This window comes from Juglans microcarpa x Juglans regia, chromosome 8D (assembly GCF_004785595.1).
Source record: "Juglans microcarpa x Juglans regia isolate MS1-56 chromosome 8D, Jm3101_v1.0, whole genome shotgun sequence".
NCBI classification, from domain to species: domain Eukaryota; kingdom Viridiplantae; phylum Streptophyta; class Magnoliopsida; order Fagales; family Juglandaceae; genus Juglans; species Juglans microcarpa x Juglans regia.
The window spans coordinates 9117486-9135325 of record NC_054608.1 but is presented as its reverse complement, the minus strand read 5'-3'; the positions used below and the strand labels follow the sequence as shown (position 1 = coordinate 9135325).

General features: G+C 37.4%; 1 protein-coding gene, 1 long non-coding RNA gene and 1 pseudogene across 2 annotated transcripts; 2 read left to right on the top strand and 1 right to left on the bottom strand.

Annotated features, from left to right (window-relative positions):
* Positions 1 to 1545: 1545 nt before the first annotated feature.
* Positions 1546 to 2610, top strand: LOC121242986. Its single transcript, XR_005936029.1, has 2 exons — positions 1546 to 2148; positions 2387 to 2610. It is a non-coding gene; the product is annotated as an uncharacterized LOC121242986 (long non-coding RNA).
* A 4709-nt stretch (positions 2611 to 7319) lies between these two features.
* Positions 7320 to 17490, bottom strand: LOC121242183 (annotated as a pseudogene).
* On the top strand, positions 12077 to 14879 carry LOC121243654 (origin of replication complex subunit 2). Its single transcript, XM_041141777.1, has 6 exons — positions 12077 to 12344; positions 12431 to 12537; positions 12986 to 13118; positions 13351 to 13639; positions 14240 to 14467; positions 14547 to 14879. Exons 1-6 carry the CDS (start codon positions 12201 to 12203, stop codon positions 14744 to 14746), a joined length of 1101 nt encoding a protein of 366 aa, XP_040997711.1. The 5' UTR covers positions 12077 to 12200; the 3' UTR covers positions 14747 to 14879.
* Positions 17491 to 17840: the final 350 nt, after the last annotated feature.

Sequence of the window (17840 nt, the reverse complement as noted above, 5' to 3'; positions counted from 1 at the left end):
CACCGATGACGGATCGGAGCTAGGGTTGGGTGCATTGGGTTGATAGGAGGTCAAGGATGAAGTGTGAAGAAATGGTGGCCGGTGGTGGCACGACGGCGGCGCTGGAGCTCAAGATACGCTGCGGCTTGGAGGGGCTCGTGGGGGCAAACGGCGGCGCGATAGAGGCTGGGATTTACGGGGAAGGGTCGCCAGCCGGTGGGGGAGCGAACGGGACGGGAGGTGTCGCGCATGGCGGCGCGACGGCGGTGGGTTGGGTGAGGCGACTGACGCACGGGGAAGGGGAAGGCTGTCGCTCGAGGGGGGGAAACTGGGGAAAGAAAAAGAAAAATAGAAAAATGAAAAATGAAGGGAAAGAAATGAGGTCCAATCCTCACATATTGGGTCACAGAAAATAATCCAACGAAAATATTTTAAAACAGCAAATCCATTAAAATAAATTAAACTTAATAATACAATGAAAATAACATAATTAAATCTCACAATCAATTAATTTAAAAAGAAGAACAATTTAAATGTACAACAATAAATAAATATTAAGAAAACATAATAATTTAATTTTCACAATTTAAAGATCATAAAATAAACCATTTAAAATATCCGATAATTTTAAAACAAGAGAATAAATTTTTGAATTATTAAAATAATCCTTCAATAAAAATACACTAAAATACGGGGTGTTACAGTGTAAGATCTAGGAAGTCATTTAATAGCTTCAGCACTTGATCTGAGGTCTCAGAATTTTGGTGAGTCTCTTCTCCTTTAACAACTAACGTCATCAATTTCTCAACTCCTCTCATGTCTTCTAAAAATTGGGATTCGGGTACTACAAGGAAGGAGTCCTTCTTCTCCACTATGATGTTGGGAGGTGTCTTGTCACTCATGGGTACTGATACTATCTTTCGCCCATGCCACCAAAGCATGTAGCTATTGTCACGCCCTTTGTATGTGGCATCTTTGTCATATTGCCATGGCCTAAACAATAATATGTGGCAGGCGTCCATATCTACTACATCATAGACTACTTCATCCTTGTAAAACTTGTCAATGGAGAATGAGATGCAGCGAAGTATGGTTACTTGTGTCTCAGCACCTTTTTTTATCCAACTAATCTTGTAGGGGTGAGGGTGCTTCTTTGTTTTCAATTGCAAGGTGGAGACTAGGGCCTTTGAAACTATATTCTCACAACTCCCACTATCGATGATCAAGTTGCATACCTTTTGATTAATGGTGCAATGAGTCTTGAAGATATTGTGGCTCTGTATTTTTTCCTCTTGCTTTGGTGCGAGTAGTAATCGTTGGATTACACAGTTGACAAGTTCCCCTTCATCTCCTTCCACGAACTCACCCTTGTCATCATCACCACTTTCATCTTCATTTAGCTCTACCCCTTCATCATTTGTATCCACGATATTAACAGCTCGATGGTTAGGGCATTCATTTGAACGATCTCTAACCTAGTTGCACTAAAAACATTTACCTTACATGGGTTTGGCGTATGGGTTGCTGCTGCTCCCTTTATTTTGGGTTAGAGTGGGTGTGGGCTTTAGGTTTTGAGTATTGACACTCAACTTTTGTGCTCAGATGGTGGATGGCTATTGTTGGTGTAGTGGTACTTGGTTTCAATGGCTTTGAAAGTCTGTGCACTGGTTGGTGGATAGGCTAATTGCATTTCGATTTTCATAGCCAAGCTAACGGCATCTGCTAATGTCCATACAGTGTGCAACGTAGCCTGATCTTGGATAGCAAGCCGAAGGCCTCCAATGAATCTTGCAACTCATTGCCCCTCGGTCTCCGACAAATTGTTCCTTGAGTTCAGGCAAAAAAATTCCTTTGTGTAATTAGTGACAATGTGATTCCCTTGTCGACAATTCTGATATTGTTGATATAAGATCTATTCATAATCTGGTGGTAAAAATCTAGCCCTCATCAAGTGATTCATCTTTGGCCATGCTTGAACTGTTTGTTTGCCTTGTCGTCTCCAATTATTCTGCATTTATGCCCACCATACTGAAGCCCCGCCTCGCAATTTATATGCTACCAGTTTAACTTGTTGTGCTTCCGGTATCTGCATGTAGTCGAGAAAATTCTCTACGTCAAAAAGCCAGTCGATGAAGCTTTCGACGTAAAGTGGTCGTTGAAGCAAGGTAGGTCAAATTTTATGCTAAGCATGGTGCTATAGGTGGTTCTATGGATTTTTTTGGAGAAGAGGTCAGTCCGGGGAGGCTTAGGGGGCTGTTACGTATGGATCGATTGGGTATTCCGTACATTAGACGTTAATTTTTTTGGGGAAATTTTTTTTTGGGTTTTTTATATAATTATGGTTATTCCTCCGCCTGAGTGAGGGTTGATTATTAATAAATGGAGGCTGCGCCTTTAAAAAAAAAAGTCAATTTTTATGCGATAGTTGTTGGTGCTCTCTGGACCTCTTCTAATATCGTTGCCTCCCCCCACATATCCTTCGAGTTCCTCATCACTGGAAGAATCAACTTGTTCATGTCATTCACATCGTGGCAAAAACCCACGATCTTGGCCAAGTCAATCGTCATGGTTTCTAGGGCATTCAACACGTAGGCTTGTGATGGTTTGTTGTATCTCCTTGTCGATACGTTCGATACTATCAAACCTTTGTTAGTGTAACACCCTGTATTTTAGTGTATTTTAATTGAAGGACTATCATTATTAATTCAAAATTTATTCTCGTCTTAAAATTATCGGATATTTTTAGATGGTTTATTTTATGATCTTTAAATTGTGAAAATTAAATTTGATATGTTTTCTTAATATTTATTATTGTGATGCATTTAAATTGTTCTTTATTTTAAATTAATTGATTGTTGGATTTAATTATTTTATCTTCATTTTATCATTACGTTTAAATTATTTTATTTAACTTACTGTTTTGAAATTATTTTTTGTTGGATCATTTTGTGACCCAAGATGTGAGGATTAGACCTCATTTCCTTCCCTCACTTTTCTTTTTCTCTTTTTCTTTTCCCTTTCTTTTCTTTCTTCCCATTTTCTTTTTCTTTCCCCTGATTTTTCCCCCAACGTGCGACAGCCCCTTCCCCATTCCCCGTGCGTCCGCATCGCCTCTCCCAGCCCACCGCCGTCGCACCGCCCCTCCATTCAGCTCCCCCACCAGCCGGCGACACCACTCCACCAATCTCAGCCCCTAACTCGCCGCCGATAGCCCACACGCACCACACCAAGCCGCGGCACTCTCTTCACTCCAGCACCGCCGTCGCGGCACCACCGGCCACCATTTCTTCACCACTTCATCCTCGACCTCGTAGCAACCCAATGCACCGAACCCCAGCTCCAATCCGTCACCGGTGAAGCACAACCAACCCCATTTTCGATTTGAGTATTTTTGGTCTTCAACCACCCTTTGCGCCGCCTCACACGGCCAACCACCACCACCACTAGCTTCACCGACATCCCTAAGCCCTACCCTATCAATTTCGGGTCTTGGTTTGTCCTCGTTCAAAAGTGAGTTTTTGAGACCCAAGGCCACAGTGCATTTTGCACTGTTCTGTTGCTGTGCCGCCATTTCTAGCACCTCCGTGATCTTTCAAAAATTATATTATGGCATTGTAAGTATTTTTCCAAAGAACTTTCGTGATTTAAATGTCTTTCTGCACTAACTCATTTTATCTGTGAACTGGTTGGTTATGCCGGACTGAGTCCAAGGAGTTCAAGGGTCAGATGGATTGTGGACGGAGTTGTGTATTTGGTTGGTATTGTGAAATGTTGGTTGCTGGTATGATTTGGTTTATGCTATGAGATTTGTTGGCTGTTTCGGGTTTAAATATTGGTGTTTTGAGTTTGACGTTGGTTACGGTGGATATTGATGATTTTAGAAAGTGGTTATATATTTTGGAATTATGAAGGTTTTAAGTTTTGAGAAATTAAAATAGGTTATTTTATAAATTTAGGCTTAAAATATCGAAATATGTGATTGATTGGAAACTTACGGAAATTACGTGATTTTTTATAGGTGACGATTTATAGTCAACTCGACATTTTTGAGGAAAATTCTAGAAAAATTAAGAATTCTAGGTAAGCGGGGTTCCTATGCTAGACCTTACACGAATTATTGAGACTGAGGTTGACTTTCTGAAAACTTTACATATTTTTGTGATGAAATGAGAACTTGGAAAAAACCAACCTCGGTCGCTTATTTGCACTACTCATGAATTCTGTATGAAAAAGAAAATATTTTCTGACATACATTGTGTAGACATGAGCTAAATTTCGTCATGTTGTCTCTAAAATCTGAAAAAGAGCGATATTCAGAATCTGAAAAATTGTACATTGATTTAGAAAGATGCTCCGACTTTTGTTTTCGGTATGTGAGAACGATCTGATTATGCTTTGGTACTTTGTTTTATTTTCATATGGCATCTGAAAACCTTTGGCATGGTGTACTGATTTTGTATATGACTCTGTCTCTGCTCTGTTATGCTCTGCTCTGTTTGGGTTGGTACCAACTTTTCTGTCTCTGAATGCACCCACTTTGGAAACGAGGTGGTTTTATTGTGGTTTTTCCTGTGTGCACACTCGGTGCTCCGAGAAGAATAAGGGAAAGATTTCAACTCTGTCTCTGTCCGGTTTGGCCACTGGGGATAGGACAACCCTACCAGGGGGTGAAATATGGTCTCTGCTCTGTAAGACACTATGTTTTGATATGATGATGATGCTCAGATTATGTTATGCCAAAGTGTTTTTTAATATGAAATGGATCTTTAAATATGAACATTTGACTCTTTTGGAGCATGAAAAGATTGAAAAGTCGTTTTGATTTTCTGATAACATATTTTTTGAGATCCGCATATAAAAATATAATGTTTTGTTTCCGCATACTGAACTTTCTGAAAGAGGCTCATGCTTGCACGCTAGTATATATTCTCTGCTTACTGAGTTGTTGATAACTCACCCCCTCTTATCTCCAATATTTTCAAATGATTGGAATATTTCCAGTTGAGGATCAAAAATATGGAGCATAGGTAAGAGGAGTTAAGAATAGTGGTTTAAGTATAGGAGTTTTACATGAGTATTGAGGATTTTGTTATTCAGTAAGTTTGTTGCGTTCTGATGATATGAATTGTTGGGAGGTGATGTTTTTATTAAGACTTTGTATTGTCTTGGATTAATTATACTAGAGTATTTGATGTGAATTAATGAGTAGTTTATGAGATAGAGAAAAATTTGATTATGTACTATGTGGATGGAAAAATGATTTTTAGCGACATGAGATAACTCTCCGGACCTTCGGAAACGGGGCGTTACAGTTAGGACTGTTGTTCTTGCATACAAATAGCTGCCCATAGGGCTTACACTCCACGTCCTTCATCGCTAGATTGGTTGCTTTCATTATTGTCTCTTGCCATCAAGTCAAGGGAGACCAGGCTCTCGATACCAATTGACGTAGCAAAAGTGCCAAGAAATGAAGTAAAGAAAATATGCATCTTCCAAACACGAATCGAGAGAAAAGTAAACAATTTCTTTATTTCCAAAATCAATATCCCCCTTTTATTACAACCTTGGCCTTTTATAATGTAATTAGTTAGGAGACAAAAATGAAAATATTAAAGAAAAGGAAAACCAATAGCTTGATAACAGGCGTAAAAAGTGAAATGAGATGGAGTCAAATATGGTGGATCTTAACGTCTTGAAATCGTGCAGCCAGCTATAGAAATCTTCGTAAATCTTCTAGAGAATTCTTGACTTCTCCTACATCAGACTCTCAGGAGAGAAGGGGGTGCATAAATGGGAGGAAAGGATCTGGATATCTAGGTGGTACTGGTTTACAGCCACTAGCTGCTCAACCGTAAATTATTGTACCATAGCTAAGGAACGGCCATCCTTGAGCTGCTTTCCAGTGAAGATGAGGCTCTACTAGTTGGATGGGATGACGTCAAGCATGCACGAGAGATCGGCGCCAAGAGAAAAGTGGAAAGATTTGGCGTGGTGGTTAAGGGAGGCATCGCAGAGCTCAATGAGGCTACAAGAATGAAGACAAGGTGGGAGGATTCCAAGTGCTGCTACAATGCCTTTAGGCAGCTGTAAAGGTCGTCCTTATTGGAGGTCTGGTCCATCGAGATGCCATAAAGGTTTGATTTGGTGGAAAGGAATGAAGGCAATGGCTCAAACGAAAGCTTTGGGTCCATTACCATAGCAGGGGCTTTCATTACCAGACGAAATTTGGGTTTCTTTTGTTGTAGTCTTGGTGTATGAAATATGAATCAAGAGAGAGATTGGACCTTGAGGGAGTCATAGGCTTGGAGTCAATCTTGAGGGAGGAGGATTGGTTGCGGGATAAATCTACAAGAGGCCATCGAAGGCGATGAATATGATAAGCCTTTTGCCTAGCTCAAGTTTGTGAAATGGTGTGCCTGAACATGAAACCTCCATGGTCAAACTCCCTCAACCTAAACCATGAAACCTAAGTATTTTGACAAAAATCGGCATATGAACATCTCAAGTTTGATGCCACATGCTCACGCAAGAGTATGTGATGCCGCAATCCATCCCGAACGTTGGGTCTCCTCCTTTTCCAGCCATGGCATGATTTTTGTTAAGTGCGACCATTGAAGGAGAAATAAGGTCTAAAAATGGAGAAAATACTTTTGGATTTCAGAGAACAAAGGAAGAGGAATCTCGTCGAGATCTCCCTCCATGGATTGTTCTTCCTCTTCTTGCAATGCACGAAGATGTTGCTCACGATGGTTAAACCTTTTTTCGAAATCCTTCCTACCATCAATTACACGCTGCTAGAGAATTTTGAGATTTTCTTGTATTTGTTCCGCCAATTCTCTGATTTTGTTGAAGGATACAAGAATTTCTTCCATGATAGCACAGAGACCAGTGTCTCTCTGATACCAATTTGTAACACAACTCAGGAACTTGATGTAGACAACACTGATTTGTTCTTTTCAAGGAGAGCTCCTTTAGGAAAATGAGGGAAAATGAGAGAAAGACAAAAATAATTCTATTATATTCCAAATTAATTCATTACACTCTTTAGCTGAATATATATACTCTTATGAAGACCCTACGGAAAGCTAAGTAGAGGCAATGGGCCTTTTAAGTCCAAACTAACAGTAAACAAACCTAAATGGGGATATAAGCAAATGGGCTTAAGTAACACAACCCTAGCCTACATAAAGAAATACAATAAAACTAAGCGAAAGACATTATCCATCCAAGCCCATAGAAGCCACTTAGCCCAACCCTCTAAATCTTTATTGCCCCAAACCAAAGCCCACAATCCTAAGCTAATTGTCTGCCAAATAAATGTTAGAAAAAATCTTATCTAGTCAAGAACTGACAACACCAGAAACCCACGATACAACCAAGGGAGCAGTTGGATGTGAATTTCTATACGAATCAGTATACTTGTCCTTGAAATTAAGTTTGGGTTTCTCTGCCTGCATTTTGATGGTTAAAACATACTGGAGTGAATCGATCAGGAAGACAACACAATGTAAGTGAGCAAACACTGCAATTTAAAGAAGAGGTTTACTTACATATTTCAACCAGCATTCCTGATGTTTGTGTTCATAGATATCTGGAGAATGGCACCCAGTCTCAGACGGGCAATAAACCCATATATTACATCCCTTTTCACCGGGCTTGGCAAGTTTAGCACGATCCAAGCAAGCCTGACAGCAATCAGCTGCACTTTCTTTATGGTGTGTAAGGCCCCATCTAACAGCTGCACCATTATAATCTATATGAAGTTCAGCGTAGCAGTCAGGTGGAATGGGCCTGCCGGGTAAAATTTGGTCCTTTGGAGAAAAGAAAATATACCTCGGTGAATGATACTATACATCTCCGCCAAACCAAAATCACATACAGTGCATTTTAGAAATATGGCAGACAAGAGGCATGTGATTTTCAGCTTCCTAAAAAGAAAAATAAAACTTCGGTTTTCTTGGGGTTTAAGAGAAAGAGATGAGGGATGAGCTCACAGGCGAGTGAGGCTATAGAGAGCAATTGCCTAGTTCTTCTTCACCCTCAGGTTTATCATCATGCTCTTTGTTAATGACTTCAACAGCCATCCAAAGGCCAATTTCTTCTGATAGCAATGCCCAATCAGACTCCAAGGCTCTGACTAGCATCACTGCAAAAAAAAAAGAGTTCAGATTTTCCATCAGTCAAACAATAATTTATGAATACAGCCTCAAACACTAAAGAAACAGCCTCTGACAGCAAAGACCATACCACCTTCCTCATGCGGAATAGTTGAATTTAAAGTCTCTCTCTCAAAGGTTAACCGCTTAGCTACTTCTAGTTTTTCCCTGAGCCATCTTTCAACTGCTTCTGTTTGTTTAAGAGAACAACACTGACAGGATAAGTAGCAAGAATGAACAAAAAACAGAGTCACATTACTAACTATCAAGTAATGTAAGAATCAAAACGAAATATTATCCAGCATACTGCATAATGAAAATCTTTTATCCATTATACCAGCAGCTAATAAGTTCTTTCAATAAACATAAAAATATGTACCTTCCCTGGGATATTGTTTCGGAAGCGGTCACAACTATGCACTTTGGAAAAAGTTACCGAGTTAGAGAATGATGCGTTTGGAGTATTGATTTATAGAAGTTAACAAAGGTAAGCAGGTATGCACTTCATTGTTCAACTGCAAATGCTATACCATGAAGGTTGCATCTTTTAACACCTCAACACAGGAAAAAAAAAAACCAGAGAGTAGCTTTTGGTGCTTTTATGACTATATTTCGCATTCATTTTAATTTTTTTGATCGGTAAAAAATTTTTTATCGATCATTAGAATAGACAAAAACCCAGGTATATGGGACATATACAAGAGCGTCGCCTAACCATGCTAGTTCAATGATACAAGAAATTCATGGAAACTCATTCCATTGAAATCAATTACAACCGATTCATTTTAATTTCTCAAGCTATGATTTGTTATTATTCATTAGAACAATCATGTGATAGTGGTGAGACGTATTTGCTTGATATATATTATACACCTTAATCAAATAATACATTCAACTTTTCTAGATGCTGGTCAATTGTTTTGATAAGTAAGAATTGTATTAATCCGAAAAGGTTTAAGGTATACAATAAAGTGAAAAACAAGCAAAAGTGTTCCCAAGACCCTTAATCACACCATGATTGCTTCAAACTAGAGGAAACTAACAAAGTATCCCTAACATAATGAAAGCTGCAAATTTTAACAGATTACAAAAGTGACCATTTGTATTTTAACACAATGCTTATTATTCTTATCAAAACGATGCATATTATGGTCTGGGTGGATTGTGGTAGTCCTCATAGTTATAGTAGTAAAATCACAGTGTATATATTTCAGGAGTAAGCGCCGTGCAGTTGCTTTGAAAAAGAGTGAGGTCCACTATTAAAAAATTAATTTTTTTCATGTGTGGTCCCGCATTTATTCACTTTTTTAAAATGATTGTGCGGCACTTGCACACTCACGACTGCAACTATTATTTCTCATATTTCAATGCCATATGTCAGCCAATCACAGTGATGGAGGTGAACAAGGTGTTGCTGGTGTCAAGACAAAGGTGATAAAGATGATAGTAATAACACAGGTGCTTGGTAGAAAGGAAGAGGTAAGTATCTAATATTGGTAAGAATGAACTGACTAGGCTCAAGGGTTAGAACAACCAAGATTGGTAAAACTAGTAAAACATTGGATAATTGCTTTATTGAAAGAGTCTGAAACTACTAGTATTGAATGCTTTAAAGAACATACCGCCACATCTTAAACATAGCCGACTAAATGTTTTAGAAAATTATCAACCAGTGCCACAATGAAAACAATTTCTTCACTACCATGAAATTAGAGTGCACTCACCTCGCTGCTCAGTAACGTTGGCACCAGCATCCAAGCTTTTCAATCTCTCCAAAATCTCATCGGTTATCTTTTGTTTCAAAGGCCGTGGCAATTCAACCACAACCTCTCCTCTAGAAAGCCCCTCCTTGAGTTCCTTCACCTTTTGGCCATAACAACGAATTTCAGGGAAAACCAGGAAAGCAGCAATAGCTCAAACCACACCAATTCCTCGCATTCCAATCAAATAGATGCATCCAGCTAAAGGGATCTTACCAATTTAACAAGCTTCAACGGTTCGGACGCTCTCCGAATCCGAATCGATTCTTTCATCTTCCTAATCTGATCCGGCATATAATTAACAACTGAAAAATAGAATTAAAAAAAAAAATTAGAACTTTGGAACTGGATTTTCTCAAAATTTCCAAAACATCAAGTGGGTAAAGCCAAAATGAGAAGAATTGTTTGTAGCTCAAGCGGATGGAAGTGAAAATAGAGACTTACTGTTTCTGGAGACGTTACCGGTGTAGATGTAAAGAGAAGAATAAAGAAAGCGAAGAACGTAGAGAGCTATTACAATGTTGATAGAGCAAACAAGCAAAGTGGTTTTCCTGTGCGAACATCCGCACCTCAGTCTCCCCTGCGCCATGTCCTTCTCTCTCTCCCTCCTCCTTCTTCAGCCTCATTCCACCATCTCTTTCCTTCCCTCTCTCTTTCTCTCTACAATCTCTCCGCACTGAGATCCATCTTTATCCTCTACTGGGTATATGATAGATCGATAGACTCTGGATCGCACGAATCTCTCAAAAACTTGCTTTCTTTGATTGATAACTTGCCTTTAGCTTGCTACAAAGATCAGTGAAAATGTAGGTGTTTTGCTTTGCTTTTTAGATCTATTGCGGTGATGCTGAAAAATCTTGTATGGGAATCTGATGCTTAAACCATTGAAATTACATGCACATTTTAGCAGAGCCGGCTGATACATCGGTTTGAGTCTTTGGCGGAGTTTGCCATACATACATAATACGTCTTTTTTTTTTTTTTTTTCTTGGCTCATACATGATACATTCAGCTTATTTTCGCAATCATTTTCATTTCTTCTCATTTTATTTTATCTAATTATTATAATTTTTTTAAATTCTCACATAAAATAAAATAAATAATTTAATTTTTTTAAAATTTTAAAATAAAAATAATATTTTTAACAATATTTTATTTAATTTTTAATTTTTATTTCAATTCATCTTATTTATAAAAACAAACGAAATAATTGAAAGTAGTATATATATTACACAGATAAGTAATAAGCATAGCTTGACCTTTTTATCTCACTTTTTCCTCACAGTCAAATAGGCAAGAGTTATTTTCAAGTCATTGTTTTTCAATTTTCTAGTTTTAGAATAATTCTTGAGTTGATACGGTATTAAGTGTATAAAATTTATATATTTATTTTATAAAAATAAGATCCATCATAAAAAAATCCTAGATTATATGACATGGCTAAAAATAATCGTGTTAGATTTTGGTTAAAATCCTAGACAATGCGACAGGACTAAAAATCACATAAAAAAAAACACATAAAATTAATTTCTTAAATTATAAAAAATTGAAAAACAAATGAAGCGAAAAAGATAAATTCTTAAAATTAAAAAATAATCCCTCCCTTTCATTTTAAATCAATGTAAATCTTATTATTTTATTTTTTCATTCTTTGAATTTTGTATTTGATTGAGTTTTATAATTAATTCATTTAGGCTCCGTTTGGAACGTAGACTTTAGTCTAATTCTAAATTGAGTTTAATATCTAAATACTAAACTCTCAAATCACTAAACTCATCTCAATTTAAAAACTCTTTATATGTGAGATCCACAATATTTTTTAACTTAACATCTCTTTACACGTGAGACTCACAATCTTTTTTAATTTTTCATAAATATATCTAAACTCATATTAACATTTAAACACATCTAAATTCATCTTAAATGAGTCCCACAAAATTCATTTTATCATCTCAATTCACTATTATTTAGAAAAAATTTAATTCATCTCAATTCAACTCAGCATTATCGAAACAACCTTTGAAATGGTGAAAGCTCGCTCTCAGAGCTCTCCTATTAGGATTTGGGTGTTCAAAGTTTAACGGGCCAACATAATAGTGGATCACTGAAATGTGGACCTAACCCAACCCGAGACCTCGACCCGCTGTTCGACCCGAGTGGCAAAACCGCGGGAAATCCACTAGGGCACAAATAAAGCCATGAGCTCATTGGTCAGCAATTCCAGCTTTACGTTTTTCTTCTTCTGAATTTCCTGTTGCGGCTCTTAGCGTTTTAATAATCCGGTTCAGTTTGAAAAATTTTGTCAATGGAGATAAACAACGGCGTGGAAGATGAGTTGGAGGAGGAGGAGTTCGGATTCTCGAGAAACTATTTCCTCGCAAAAGAATTGGGCGGCTCGGGGAAGAAATCAACGCGAAAGCTCTCAGACATTGGTCTCGTTGACGAACAGGTGCTTGCCTAAATTCCTGTTTGACATCTAGGTTCATAATCTTAAAAAACAAAAGTGCATTTGTAAAGAACAAACATCATGTGTAGGAGCTGAGAGCAGCGGCATCTAATATTGAACCCAAGCATGAGAAAGAGATTGTGGCTTTGATGAACAGCTACAAGAGTTTGTACCCCAAATGGGTTTTCGAGTTAAGGTATTGTAATTAAGCAATTGAATACTTGCTCTTATTTAATAATTTACGGTATAGACAAGTGTTTTTTTATATGCGGTGCAAACTCGAGTGTGTATATGCGAACTGAAAGCACTTCATTTATGAAAGGGAATGTCAATTTTAGGACAAGCTTTGTTACATGTTTTTGTGTTTCATTCTTTTATGTGTACCATCCGATTTGGTATTTGGTTGGTATTTAAGATTTTAATTGTTGTGAATACATTTTTTCTGTCATTTTTTGGTTAATAAAGAGTGATTAATATATATGAATCTCCAAGGGTTCTAATATTGTTGTCTCGGTTGTTGGCATCTTGCTTCTGTTGTTTCTTCCCTAGTTAGTAGTGTTTTGTTGGGAAAGTTTTAGCTGACTCGTACTTAGTTGTTATTAGAAATATCTGTGTGTTTTTAGCTGTTCTTTTTAATGTATCAGGTGTGGTTTTGGGCTTCTAATGTATGGATTTGGATCTAAAAAATCCTTGATTGAAGATTTTGCATCAACAGCATTGACTGAGTATTCTGTAGTAGTAATCAATGGCTACCTTCAGACAATTAATGTAAAACAGGTATCATCTGCTCAGATAAACTCCAATGCGATACATGCTTATTTTACTGGTTGCTCTTTGTACCACTGTATCTATTGACCAACGAAAACTTATTGAAAGTTGTTTCGGCTACTGTTGCACGGGGAACACAATTTACACTATAAAAAATTAGGAAGCTAGAAACTTTATATTGACCTATTTGGTCCCCCTTGCCCCAAGTGCTCCATTACCAACCCCTGCTGTTTTAATGTAGGTTGTGATATCCTTGGCTGAAGTTCTAGCGGATCAATTGAGAACCAAAAGAGCAAATACTTCTGGAAACTTGTCTAAACAGCCATTTAATTCTCGATCCATGGATGATCTTCTAGCATTTCTGAATGGCTCACAAACACAGGACAAGGATTGTTTCATATGTATTGTTGTCCACAACATTGATGGGCCTGGGTTAAGAGACCCTGAAACTCAACAGTATCTTTCACAAATAGCTGCATGTTCCTGTATTCGTATCATTGCTTCAATCGACCATGTGAATTCAGCTCTTCGTAAGTAATCTTGTCACAGGGGATATAAGTAGATAGCACTGAATTTGTTAAGTTTGTCTGATTATTTGATAGAGGATAAATTAGTTGACACTGGGCATTTTCTTACTCATCCATTGTGCTTTCGTGTTGTTAACTACTTCCATCAATTTTGCTATTAATTCTATCAGTGTGGTATAGGCTGAAGCTTTCTATTATTTCAAGATTAAATGTGTTTTGCAATTGAAACTTTTCTTGCTTTGAAGTATTTGATATGTATTTTATGATCTTAATCTTCAAATTTGTGAATTTCTTTCATTGCAAGAGGGAAGGTTGCTGGTTTTTTAGTTGCTTTGTGATTCTGATTAAGGCAGGCACTGAATTCATTCCCTCATGTCCGGTGGTAGCCACCAATAGGTGTACTTGTGTATTTGTGATCCTTCCTTAAAAATGGAGAACCAAATCTTTATGCGACACTTCAGCACTGTGTATTGGTGTGCTTACATCTTCGTAACAAACTGTGCATGAAAGGAATACTGATCTGTAGCCTCACAGAGATAAAATTATGCCGAACGCTATTTTTACTTTGAGCCTAATTGCACCTATTACTGATGTGGGTGACAGTGTGGGACAAGAAGATGGTTCACACTCAGTTCAACTGGTGCTGGTATCATGTTCCTACCTTTGCCCCATACAGGGTTGAAGGAATGTTCTTTCCTATGATTCTCGCACATGGCAGTACCGCTCAAACTGCCAAAACAGCTGCCATAGTTTTACAGAGTTTGACGCCCAATGCCCAGAGTGTTTTCAGAGTACTTGCAGAACACCAACTGTCTCATCCTGATGAAGAAGGCAAGTTGCTCTCAGTATTTCAAGGAATTATGCCCTGGATTTTAGTTTCTTTGTCATCAGTCTAGTTTTCCCTTTTCAGGAATGCCAATCAACGATTTATACACAATCTGTCGGGAGCGCTTCCTCGTCAGTAGCCAGGTTACACTGAACTCCCATCTGACAGAATTCAAAGATCATGAGCTGGTCAAGACCAGAAGGCATTCGGATGGCCAGGATTGTTTGTACATTCCTCTCACAGCTGAGGCACTTGTAAAACTATTAGCTGAGATTAGTCAATAAGATATTTGGTTTTGTCTATACAAAGTAAACTAGCCCAACTTTTGTGGTCCATGCCACTAAGTTTTTAGGCTGCTGAGCCAAACATGTGCATGCTCATGCCTATCAATACATGCTTGTGCGTAATTTTCCCGCATTTTCTTGGATATTCTCGATGATATGCTTTTGGATGGGGAAGGAAAAGTCTGATTCTTTTTGTTGCGGCGCACTGTTACTACAGCTTTTGCACGCTTGCTTGGCTGCCCACCATTCCGTCATCCATCTTGAGAGTTTGTTACGTTACGTCAATTATCAGACCAAACTCGCCATGCCGTGTCGCCATTGGATTAACGTCTTATGCTCCATGAAAACGACAACATTGATAGAGCCAATTCATTTGGTAAGCCCAAATTAAGTTATCTTGTCGATTTTGAAATAAATAATTGTTTATAAATACAAGAGTTTTTCTTTCTAAGAATGCAATATTGGATAGGAGTTAGACCGATAATATGGAAAATTATGTCTTCTTGTTTGTAATCTTATGTTTCTTTTGTCCATACCGCCACCGGTCTATATTTTGCAATGTGTTTATGTTTTTTTCCTCCAATACTCCAAAATAGTTCAATTTACTATCTTTCGGTGTTCAAAACTCTACACACGTTCCTCTAAACTCACCGACTGCCGTTCCTTCAAAAGTTTGGAGAAGTGTAGCCAAATGACTAGTACATGTGGCTCACCCGTCGCCGCACTGAAGTGTCTTTTTTTACACGTGCAGCTCCAAAAGGCTGAGCAGGACGAGATTTTCCATATCCTATCAAAATAAGACGATCTCCAATGCGAATGGTCCACACACGCCGAGTGGTGGGCGGCAGCGGACTGTCAGTAACATCCTATTTGTTCATTTTTTTTGGCATTCCCTAACCAATAATGAAGTTAAGGAAGTGGAATTATCCATCAATCAACTCAACACAGCAAGATGCAGCACACCTCCTCCATCACGGCTTCTGGTCGTGGCATCGTAGTCAACAAGTTGGACTACAGGAAAACAAAAATGGCAGCTTCCTCATAGTGGAACTGGGCATGGATCGTTTGATATCTCTATATATTTACTTATATATAAAGTGCGAACGTTGGATGAACAGTATTTCGTCTAACACTTTTTTTCTTATTTTATCACTACTTCTATTTCCAAATTTTAGTTTTGTCCCCGGACTTCTTCCCATTTTGCCCCTGATTTCTCCTGCGCGCGAGCCCCTCCTCCCCTCTCTCCCATCCGTTTCTTCATCTCCTGCAGTGCACCGCCGCATGCCGTCGTGGCCAACACTGCCCCTCTCATTCTCTTCCCCTCCAGCCGGCGTCCCTTCCCTTCCAATCTCAGCCCCTGTCGTACCACCGTTAACCGCCACGAGCGAATCCAAGCCGCGGTCCATCCGTTTCTTCGTCCCCTCTAGTGCGTCGCCGTACGCCAGCATTGCCAACACCACCTAGCCCATTCTCTTCCCCTCTGTCCGACATCCCTCCCCTTCCAATCTCAGCCTCTCTCATGCCGCCGTTAACCGCCGCGAGCGAATCAAAGTCGCCGGCTATGCAAATAGGCATAAACAGTATTTTCGTCCAATAATATTTTTCTTATTTTGCCCCTGATTTTATCACGAATATAGCTTATGTTTTGTCTTTCTTTGTTGCTTCTACCGACTCCTAGTTGATGTCTTTTTACAGTACTTTTCATTGAGCTTATCTCTTTGTTTTGTATTTATTTCATCTCAGCTTCTTACAAACATATTCTTTACTTTTTTTTCATTTTCTTATTTAGGTCCGCTTAGATTTAGAAATATTATCAATTCATCTCATCACCTCTTATTATTATAAGAAAGTATTTTTAATAATATTGTAAATTTTTTTTAATGTTTAAGGGTATAAAAATTGAATAAAAAAATAAAAAAAAAAATTTTGTCCTTATCGAAACTATCTCGGAGGGTGTAGCACTACTCTTAGGCTTTGGATGTGAAAAATGAGAAATGTTACAAATCGGTTTGAACTTTACAATTGGACGATAGTATTTTTTTTTTTTTTTTCCAAATTGATTCCAACTCTTCATAAAATTTTAATAAAAAACCAAAATGTTGAAAATTAAACTTTAATGTTGTGCAGCATTTTATTTCATTTAATTTTGAATTATGTAAATATCGAATTGAATTGTTACATTTTAGTATAAATCTAATTTTTTTTCCTTTTATTAATGATTTTTGTTTAATGATTTATTAAGAAATAAACTTAAATATTTTTTTTCATTTTTGGATAAATTGAATAGTTTATTAATTAACCTGAAATTAATTACACTATTTGAGGTAGATCTACAGTTTCTAATGTACTATAGTTTGTTTAATTTTTTTTAAATATAAAGGATGAGACTTTATAAAATATATGATTCAATTATTTAATACTTACCACTGTAGTCTGGTTGGTTGTGTCGGACTTTGAGTTTGATGAGTATAGGGTCGGTTGGATGTGAGAATGTGTAGTTTATTAAATTGAATTATGCTTGCATACATTTTGTGTTTGCTACAATATTATACTCTGTTCAATTTGCAATTTTTTAAATGCTTGTCTTGTTCATTATGTTTGTTTTCATTGTTAATTTTTTATTATAGCGTGATTCAAAAAATAACATTTTAATTTAATTATATTTTGTTTCTTTATATGTTCTTTGTCATGGATTAGTTGGTTCAGTTCTTATCTTGGCCGACAACATTTCACTACCTGTTCATCTGTGCTATTCTTACTGTTCATTTATTTCTCCTCTACTTTTTCGGTATTTTTTATGGCTTTTACTTGAAGTATATTTTTTATTTTACTTGTTTGTAATATTTATTCTGTTTATTCATATGGCATATTTAGATTAGTTAATTTAGAGTGCATTTGAATTTTGAAGTAAGTTGAGTTGAAGTGAGTTGAGTTGAATTGATAAAATATTATTAAAATATTATTTATTATTATTATTATTGTTTTAAGATTTGAAAAGTTGAATTGTTTATTATATTTTGTATTGGGATTTGAAAAAGTTATAATTATGAGTTGGGATGAGTTGTGTTTCCAAACGAAGCCTTAGAGTGTGTTT